At 37.9% G+C, this 11,095-nt stretch overlaps 1 protein-coding gene across 1 annotated transcript; it reads left to right on the top strand.

Annotated features, from left to right (window-relative positions):
• Positions 1–8,942: 8,942 nt before the first annotated feature.
• On the top strand, positions 8,943–10,577 carry LOC127121130 (uncharacterized; the record flags this gene model as incomplete). Its single annotated transcript, XM_051051719.1, has 1 exon — positions 8,943–10,577. A coding segment is annotated over exon 1 (1,635 nt), but the record flags the coding sequence as incomplete, so codon positions are not given.
• Between the last annotated feature and the right edge of the window lie 518 nt (positions 10,578–11,095).

Genomic DNA, 11,095 nt, shown 5'->3' on the forward strand with positions numbered 1-11,095 from the left:
TTATAAAGATTTTTTGTTTTTATTATGTACATTAAGGTCCTAAGACCACAAACACAAACAAAATACACAAACAAGTATATACAATCACAATATACTCACAATACATGGCTCAAGTGAGCAAAGTAAAAATGGCATTAAAATAAACAAGTTAAATGATATGAATAATGGCAAACGATAAAAGGGCTTAAATTTAAAGTGCATAAAGTAAATGACTTGAAATTAAAAGCTAGTCAAATGTTAGTTGATTAGATGTTAGTATTGTTTTTGATTTTCAATTGTTTAAGTCATTCTTTGGAGAATACTCAACCCTCTATTCACAAGCATGGATCCTTGAACCAAGATATCTTCCAAAGGAAGGAAAAAAAGCCAAGTTTCCATATAATACCATGAAAGGGGGGAGACGTACAATCTCACTTACTAGAATGCTATACTTTTGGGTCAAAATTTAGCGCTATGTTAAGCAATCGTAATTGGACTTATGTAGAAGTCACAACTATCTGAGGTCGGGCAATAGAAATTTTAGTGTTAATGCATGTTAGAGATATGGTATAATGAACCATACTCCTAAAACATACCACACTTAAAAATAAAATGGCAAAAGGATGGACCTAATCTCATCCATACTTGTGTTGGTTTACGAACCAACTAGCCTTAGGATATAGAGATATCATTGGTCAATGGAATGGATGAGATAGAATGGGATTGAAGATGAATAGGGAGGGTAAATGAGACAAACACAAATTGATCATGGGGGGAATTTTATCAAATTAAAACCATTCATTCATTTTAGGAGATGAAATGTACATTTCATCAATTCCCTAAATCCAATGATTTTAATCAAACAAAGTCAAATCGACCTTGACCAAGGCCCAAACACAATAGTCAAACTTCACAAGTCAATAAAAATAACTCAACACAATTTATTCACAATTAAACAATTAAAAATCAATTAAAAATGTAATAAATTAAATTATGTTTGATCAAAAACCTAAAACCTCTTCAAAACACCAAATAAATGGCCAAGAGATTTATCATAGGTCAAACAAGGTCAAAGGACCTTGGAGAATTTTTTTCGTTATTCTTGGAAAGTCAAAAGTATTTTTCAACAATTAAAAATATGCACAAAAACAATTAAATCATGAAAAATATTAATGTTGATCCAAAAAATAATTTTAATTGAGAAAATGAAAGAGAGAAATATTTGAATTTTTTTGGTGAAAGACCCATATTTTTTGGATCAATATTAACATTAATATGAATTAATGAAAATAAAGCAATAAAACGAAAATTCAGAAATTCAAAAATACGTGGACCATCTGGTCTCCCTCATTAATGGAGGTGGCAGATCAAATGGTCCAAAGCGTACGTTCCACGTGATATCTAGTCAACTGCGCAAGATACGTGGTAATCACAATCAACGCTCAAGATTAAAACATTTTGAATGGATCATGTGGTTCAGAGACTTGCCAACATATCGCTGGAGCCAGAGCTTCGGTCTTCTTCTCTGGTGGACCTCACCGGACTGGTCCACCTTCAATCATCACTAAAATGAAAAATCAAGATATGGATTTAAAGAAAAAATGCTCAGGAGCTCGAATTTAGCCTCAATTTTGTCTAACTCCAAGTATATAGGAAGATACAAGGAGTTGAATTTTGAGGATTATAATCTGAGTTGCTTCGATTTAACCTCTAAGCAACTCAATCTTGTTGCCTACATTGGTAGGACTTCAGACAACCAAAAATCAACAAGAATAATGGAGAAATAAGAGAGAATCGAAGAGTGGAAAAATCTAGAAAATCACCTTCAATGGAGCTTCAGATTGGCACGATCTTGCTCTCAATTATGCTTGGCCTTGCTTCAGATGCTTGATGGAATAGAAATGGATCGAGGAAAGGGATGGACTCTTGGAATTTCAATCTCAAAACAGTTGGAGATTTGAAACTCGATTTTCAAAGAAAATCTTCAAGCTTATCCTTTAATGGTGAGGGTTTAGGATTGCTGAATCAAAGCTTGCGCATGAGGTCCTTATTTCTGAGCAAGAGAGCTTCTATTTATAGGCCAATGGGGCTGATATTTGCACACTTCCATTTTTGGCAAAACTTGAAAATCTCTCTTGCATGCTTGCATGGGCGTGTAATAGGCTCATCAAGTGATGCACTTAGGTCCAAAATTGAGAGTAAGCCATGCTGAAATCATGTTGTCAAGCCATGCATTCGTGTATGAAAAGTGGAACTTGATATTATCCAAATGGTCCTTCAACTTTAACCCATGCGCAAGTCATTCATCCTTTGTCCAAATGAGATGATTTTGGACTTTTTGGAAAGGTTAGATCAAGAGGAAGAACTTTCATGTTGAACACGTTTTTATTTGAAGCTTGGATCATGATGAATTTTGAGGTGGAATTTTGGGAAATCAAACATATTTGAAAAAAATTCTAAGTCCCAAGTCAAATGTTCACTTCTTCCACCTTAAATAACTTTTTCTATGGACTTCAAATGAGAAAAGTTCCTTCAAAAAAGTTGTATCTATTTAAAAACTCTTAAATTTGGTCACCAGTTTGACCTTATTTGGATTTGGCATGAAGGAGTTATGCATTTTAGAAGTTGAGGAAAATCACTTGTTCAATGGCAATGGCCCAAAATGACCTATAATGTTTCCTCTTGGCACATGCATTTCCAAGTTGAGTTTGGACTTCCTCCAAACTTTAAAGTTTAAGTAGACATCTTGAATTTGATCATGCAATTTGAATGGCTTTCATCTCATACAAAATGAGCAAGGTATGATCTTGGGAAGTTGACCTCCAAATTAGGGTTTAGACAAAATGACCTATAATCTTTCACCATAAAAAATGACTTTCCAAGCAAAACTAAATCTTGACCTCCACATGAAAGTTGTTTGGAATGTCATTTAGAGTAAAGTTTATCTTGGAATCATTTTCATATGATAAAAATTGTAGGAGATAGGGTCTAGGGAACCCCAGTTTCGACCAGTTGAATTCCTCTGGTCAACCACCATGAACCAATTTGCTAGCTTGATATTCTCTTGACTTTTGGGACTCACGGAGGATCATATATGCATAAGATGATGAAATGTGAAGTATACCTTGAAATGTTTGACCAATTGGTGAAGAAATTTGTTGAAGAAGTCACACAAGATACCCAGATGAATTAGGGCTTCCAAGGAAAACAAGCTTCAAACTCTTGATGATTACTTGATCAAAATAACATGTGAAGATCATGGGGACCCATATACGATACTTAGAGCCATATTAAACCATTTCTTTATTGAGCTCCTTGCATTAAGGGTCTTGAACCCTATATATGAGCTTGATAGATCAAAGGTCATAAAGAAAACAGTTAAACTATACAATGACATATTTTTGGTATTTTGGTTAGTAAATAAAGAAAAATGAAGTATGATACAATCAAATGTGCTTGGTGATCTCTCCCAATGCAAACCCAATGAGTGAGGGGTAAGGGGGATGCCTAGGTGTGATCCCAATGTTAATGCATATGATGAGAATAGCATGAGGGATCTTAGGGTCAAAATAGGGGTCTTATAGCTGCCCCTATTTAAGGATGTTCTAGCTGAGGAGATGAAAGTTAAAATTTTCACATTGACTCAGTAGAATGGACTTAAATAACAACATATAGAAACAAATTTTGGTCCCTAAAATACCTCCTGGTGCATATGATATGAATGTTAAAATAATCTTTGTGGGGAAAATGTTGCCACAAAGGAAAAGAATCCGGAGAGGCCGAAAGTCCGCAGGAGTATAATGCATTCCGTAAGGAAAACTCATTGGGGAGACAAAGACTTTGGGGGATAAAAGGGTCGTGCATAGGCCAGACTACAAATTTAAAACAGCTGGGGGACTCGAGGGATTCCACGAAAATAAATTAATGGAAAGACTCAGTTGGGGAATAAAAGGAACACCTGCAGGGTAAACGGGTAGATCAGATCAAAGCCGAAATACTCAAACCAAACAGGAAATGGCGATCTCACTGAGGAAATACACACTCAAACTCGACTGGGGAAGAAATGATATTCAACAGAGGAGTAACAGAAGTATATTATCCACGATCGGTTACTGGGTAAAGGGATAACATAATTTGTCATAGGGGACATCCGTTCCCGGTTAGGGTAAACATATCAAGGATGACCTGCTGAGGAAAGAACCAAATCAAATAGGATTTACAACTACCGACTACTGGGCAGAAGACCACAAAGAAAGAGAATATTCGTCACCAGCTAAGGTGAACATATCAAGGATAGACTCAAAGGGAAGAATATCCTCATCAGTTAAGATGAACATATCAAGGATAAACTCACCTGGGGACATTAGAAAGAATATCCGTTACCGGTTAGGGTAAACATATCAAGGATAAATTGCCTGAAAAAGTAGGAATTATATTTATCGGCTATTGGATAGAATACCAGAAAGAGAATATCCGTCATCGGTTAAGATGAACATATCAAGGATAGACTCCGAAGGAAGAAATAAGAATTACATCTATCAGTTACTGGATAGAATACCGAAAAGAGAATATTCGTCATCGGTTAAGATGAAAATATCAAGGATAGACTCCATGAAAGGGGAAGCAGGATTTACAACTATAGGTTACTGGGCAGAAGACCGCAAAGAAAAGGAAATTCGTCATCGGTTAGGATGAACATATCAAGGATTAACCTTCTGGGGAATAAAATAGGGATTGCAACCACCCTTTTACTGGGTAGAATACCAAAACGAGAATATCCGTCATCGGTTAAGATGAACATATCAAGGATAAACTCAAAAGGGAAAGAGTATTCGTCATCGGTTAAGATGAACATATCAAGGACAAACTTCCTGGGAGACGTGAAAATGAATCCACTGGGGAGAAAAAGGTTACTTTTGCCGGGTATTGGGGCAGAAGTGAAATACTTGCAAATTGAGAAGAATATTACTAGTTACTGGGTAATAGACTCTTAAGGGACCAAAAGCATCTATCTAGGTAAGATCTAGAAAGAAACGGTCAATCAAAGACTCAACCCAATGAGGATATAACTCAGGGGGAGTGATTCCATCCAGACGATCAACTGGGAGGAAACTGAAATAATGATCATCCACGAGGAAGTAACTCAGTGGGGAATGAGAAAGGTTAAATTGTTTCTGCTTAAGGGGCCGACACTCTATAATTGAAAGAGGACAGACACACCAAATCTGCATGGGGGGAAAAGGATACCACCGTAGTAGAGGATCAGAGAAATAGTGAATCACAAAGTGCATTATTAATGCAATGATGAAATCTATGAATGTATATGTATATGTATATGTATATGTATATGTATATGTATATGTATATGTATATGTATATGTATATATGATGATTATGCTGACAAAACGATTACAAATGATACAAATGTCACTAGTCTGCATCACCAATACAATACTCATCCAATCCTCACATGAGGGAAGCATCTGCTGGAGAGGGGTTACGAAGGATGAACGGGAATCATCTATCTCAAAGGCTCAACCCTGGCTGGGGAAAAGGAAAAGGTTTACCAAAAATCTGGACCATGAACTTTGCGGGGAATTTTAGGTCAACATTGTATCAAATGGGAGACAACCTTGTAGAGGATCGAAAATACTGCTCAAGAATCAGGGCTAGCCGGAGTCAGGGACAACTCCGCTGGCGACTTTAGGGGAAACAAAATTTTGCTGAATCTATGCAACCTGCTGCGATAAAGCACCTACAACTCGAGGGAGGCAATTACGAACTCAGTTGGGGAAACCATCAAAACTCGGTTGGAGATTAAAAAGATGCTGGGGAAGAAACATAGATCACACCAACTGCTTGGGGATAAAACCAATAATGCTTCACTTTTTAGGGCTTACCTGTCCTTAGACCGTTGTGGATATTCCTTAAATGAAATTGATTTCTCTTTAAAAAGTAATTGCTTTTATTATTTAAGAAAACATGGTTTTTTATTTTAAAACTTTAATTTCAAAATGATCACAATAAAATTTAATTCCATCTAGCTGAATAAATAAGAGTAGAAACAATTAGATAAAAAGTTCAACTTTATTTAATAGGATGGTAGTCTGTAAATGACAAGACTCCATAGATCTTTACAAAAGTTCAAAAATGGTAATTTACATGGAAAATGGCTACATTGAATACAATGATCACTAATCCTTCTACCGCCTTCAATATCCACTGTGCTCTTGGCTTTGGTTGAAGATGAATTAGAACCAAACATTGTGCTCAAGAAAGCCTTCAAGACTGGAGATCGGCAGTTTGCAGTTACTTGCCATAATCCCTAATTTTTGCATAAATTGCCCCAAGGTGGGGTACTCAATTTATCGGGATAATTTTTCTATTTTATGTCTCTAACTTTTTCCTGGATCTCCCTTTCGGGTTTTCAATCCACCGAGACGCTCATTTTTTGCCTAAGCCGCCCTTTCGGGTTTTCAACTTAACGAGCTGTTCTTTTCTTTTTAGGCGAAGTATTTCTTGACTACATCGGCATTCACAGGACGCGTGAACTCTTCACCATCCATAGTTGTAAGAATCAAAGCACCGCCTGAAAAGGCTCTCTTAACAACATATGAGCCTTCATAATTAGGAGTCCATTTGCCCCTAGAATCTGGTTTGAAAGATAGAATCTTCTTGAGCACAAGGTCGCCTTCTCTGAATACACGAGGCCTGACCTTCTTATCAAAAGCTTTCTTCATCCTCTACTGATATAACTGACCATGACACATGGCAGTTAGCCTCTTCTCTTCAATTAAATGCAGCTGGTCATACCTGGTCTGACACCATTCGGCTTCTGCCAACTTGGCTTCCATCAGCACACGCAATGATGGGATCTCAACCTCTACCGGGAGCATAACTTCCATGATATAAACAAGTTAGAAAGGGGTTGCCCCTGTTGAAGTGTGGATGGATGTACGATACCCATGCAAAGTGTAACACCCCGATTAAAATAAGATAATTATTTAATTTAAGTTAATATTATATTTATTAATTTAATTAAATAATTGGAATTTATTGGATTATTATTATTATTATTGGAAAATATATATATATAAGTTGGAAATAAGGAAAAAGGGTTCCAATTGGTAAAAAGAGTTTTCACGTGAAAAGCAGAGAAGCGGCTGAAAAGTGGAGAAAGGGCAAAGAGGAAGAGCAAGAGAGCAAAGGTTGGAGAAGAGAAGAGCTTGAAGCTAAAGATTCGCCGGATTAACTCAGGTAAGGGGGGTTTATCGTCGTTTAATGGGTATTATGGGTTAGCATGTAATGGGTAGTGATAAACCGTTGATTTGACCCTAATTGGGAATGTGGAATGCTGAGAAATTGTGTTGGATAAGTTGTGTTAAAGTTGTAATTGAATCTGTATTTGAGTGTGTTGTGATTTTCCGAACGTATCGCTTCTTACGGAATTGGAATCGGAGGTCCGGAAGTCCTCCAACGGCGGAAAATGCGGAGAATTCTGCATTCTGCTTCGTGTTAGCGCAGGAACAGCTTTCTGTCTTGCGTTAACCGGTTAACCCAGGATGTTAACCGGTTAACACTGTATTGAATTATGAAATATTGCTGTTTTGCTTGCGTTAACCGGTTAACCCAGGGCGTTAACCGGTTAACACTGTTGTAATTTGTGAAAATTGCTGTTCTGTCTGCGTTAACCGGTTAACCCAGGGCGTTAACCGGTTAACACTGTTGTGAATTGCCAGGAAGCGTGTTCTGTCTGCGTTAACCGGTTAACCCAGGGCGTTAACCGGTTAACACTGTTGGAAATTGGAAAAAATTGATATTTTTAATGTTGTGAACATAATTGGTGATGGACCTATTATAGTTAATTGTGATGAGTAATTTTGTTGGGTTTATGTTATGAAGTGTTGATATAAGTATGAATGAGGGTGAAGTTGTTTCCGTGTACGGACAGTTGTAAAAGATTTTGAGTTGTAGGCTTGGTGAGCCAAAGTTGATTATAAGTTGATTATGTTGAAAACATTGTTGTGTTGCTATTATTATTATGTTGTCGGAATGTTAAAGTCGTGTATGTCATATACATTCATATGCATTAAGTCGGAGCTTTGCTCACACCACGTTGGCCTGGATTGGCAAAAGTTGAATAAGTCGGAGCTTTGCTCACACCACGTTGGCCTGGATTGGCAAATTTTAAGTTGAAAGTTGAAGGCTTATGCCTTGATGCCCAATAAAATGGCAATGATTTTAAGTTGGGAGTTTTACTCCGAATGGTACCACATGCATGACGAGTCGAGTCTCATTAGAGTTGCATTGTTGTTGGTTTGTCGTATGGGTATTTATTTTAATTGAGAAGTGGTGTTTGTGTTGATATTGATCATGATGTTTGAGTTGATGTGCCGTTACTGAATGTGTGATGCGATTAGGGTGATTAATGTGTTAAATTACTTAACATGACATGATATTTTATAATGCTTATTATATCGATTGAGGAACTCACCCTTACAACTATTTTTCAGGTAACGAGCCGTGATTGAGTAGAAGCTAGTGCCTGGAGTCTAGTGTAGTCTACTTAGTGGGTCGTGCTCTGATAGATGTAACATCGGGATGGGATGTTTTAATTGTTTTATTGTTGGTTGTCGAACCTTTTTACCTGTAATATGTTATATGTTTTGAATGGTTGGTTTGATTTCTATCCGCTGCGAATTATGCAAAAATGTTATTTTGATTAAATAAAGAGCATGACAGTTATTATGGTGTGAAGTAGTTGTGTGACACCCTTGATTGCATATTTACTCTGATTGATATGTTGTTATTTTAATTATATACTCGGGGTATTTTAGAAGGGTGTTACATTAGTGGTATCAGAGCAGGTCGGTCTGTCCGGCCAGTTGTCGTGTCGTTACTGTCTAACAATTGTGTATTGTTACTAATCTAACTTTTAAGTTGTGTTGTGGTGATAAGTTGAAATGGCTGGAAGGAATGACGCTGCAATGGCTGCCGCAATGCAAGCGATGGCACAAGCTGTGCAGAACTTGCCAAATGCTGGTGGAGATGCTGGATCACGTAGCTTGGCGACTTTTCAAAGAGAGAATCCGCCGGTGTTTAAAGGGAAGCATGATCCAGATGCAGCCTTGGGATGGTTGAAAGAGATTGAGAGAATCTTCCGTGTTATGGATTGCACTCCAGCTCAGAAGGTTCGGTATGGTACTCACATGCTAGCAGTCGAAGCTGATGACTGGTGGCTAGAGACTCACGAGAGGTTGACCGTGGCAGGTGAAGTCATTACCTGGGATGTATTCCGTAGGGAATTCATGAGGAAGTATTATCCGGAAGATGTCCGTGGTAAGAAAGAAATTGAGTTCCTTGAGCTGAAGCAAGGAAACATGTCTGTCACTGATTATGCTGCAAAATTTGTGGAGTTGTCCAAATTTTATCCTCATTACACTGGTGCTGGTGCTGAATTTTCAAAGTGCATCAAGTTTGAAAACGGATTGCGCTCTGAAATTAAGAAGGCTGTTGGGTATCAGAAGATACGCATTTTTACTGAATTGGTTGATAGCTGCAGGATATTTGAAGAAGACAATAATGCTCATTACAAGATTGTCAGTGACCGCAGGGGCAAGCAACATCAAAACCGTGGCAAGCCGTATGATGCTCCAGCTGGAAAAGGGAAGCAAAGAGCTGCTCCGGCTCAGAGAGCGAGTGGGGGAGGTGCTCCTGCTGGTATAGTTTGCTTCAAATGTGGTCAGGCTGGTCATAAGAGTAATGTATGCACTGCTGAAGTAAAGAGGTGTTTTCGCTGTGGTAAGACTGGCCATGCAATAGCTGATTGCAAGCACAAGGAAGTGATTTGTTTTAATTGTGGCGAAGAGGGGCATATTGGAAGTCAGTGTCAGAAGCCAAAGAAACCTCAGACTGGAAAGGTGTTCGCATTGACCGGAACTCAAACCTCCAGTGAGGACAGACTTATCCGAGGTACATGTTTCATAAATGGTACTCCTTTAATTACTATTATTGATACCGGTGCTACACACTGTTTTATTTCTGCTAACTGTGCTCGAAGACTGGGTTTAAAACTGTCCGCTTTGGGTGGTGAATTGATTGTTGAGACCCCAGCTAAGGGATCAATAACTACTTCTTTGGTATGTTTAAAATGTCCTTTGTCGATCTTCGATAGAGATTTCTATGTTGATTTAGTATGTTTGCAGTTGGATGGGATGGATGTGATTCTTGGTATGAACTGGTTAGAGTATAATTATGTTCATATAGATTGTCATCGTAAGTCGGTGAGGTTTTCCACTCCTGAAGAGGAAGGAGTTGACTTGTTACCTTTCAGAGAATTGCGAAAATTAATGAAAGAGGGAGCTCAGATGTTTTCTTTGATGGCGACGTTGTCGGTTGAGGGTAAAGCTAAGATTGAGGAACTGTTAGTGGTGAAAGAATTCCCTGAAGTTTTTCCTGATGAAATTCCTAGTGTGCCGCCAGAGAGGGAAGTTGAATTTACTATTGATCTGGTACCTGGTACTAGGCCTATTTCGATGGCACCGTATAGAATGTCGGCATCTGAATTGTATGAATTAAAGAAGCAATTGGAAGACTTACTTGAGAAGAAGTTTATAAGACCAAGTGTGTCGCCGTGGGGAGCTCCAGTGTTGCTAGTAAAGAAGAAAGATGGTAGTATGAGGCTCTGTATCGATTACAGACAATTGAATAAAGTAACGATCAAGAATAAGTATCCACTACCGAGAATAGATGATTTGATGGATCAATTAGTGGGTGCTTGTGTGTTCAGTAAAATTGATTTGAGATCGGGCTATCATCAGATCAAAGTTAAAGATGAAGACATCCAGAAGACAGCGTTCAGAACTCGGTATGGACATTATGAGTATTCTGTGATGCCTTTCGGTGTGACTAATGCGCCGGGAGTATTTATGGAATACATGAATCGTATTTTCCATACTTATTTGGATCATTTTGTGGTAGTATTTATTGATGATATTTTGATTTACTCTAAGTCCGAAGAAGAGCACAAGGAACATTTGAGATTAGTGTTGGATGTTTTGAAAGATAAGAAATTGTATGCGAAGCTGTCCAAGTGTGAATTTTGGTTAAGAGAAGT

The sequence above is a fragment of the Lathyrus oleraceus genome, chromosome 2 (genome assembly GCF_024323335.1).
Source record: "Lathyrus oleraceus cultivar Zhongwan6 chromosome 2, CAAS_Psat_ZW6_1.0, whole genome shotgun sequence".
Lineage (NCBI taxonomy): Eukaryota > Viridiplantae > Streptophyta > Magnoliopsida > Fabales > Fabaceae > Lathyrus > Lathyrus oleraceus.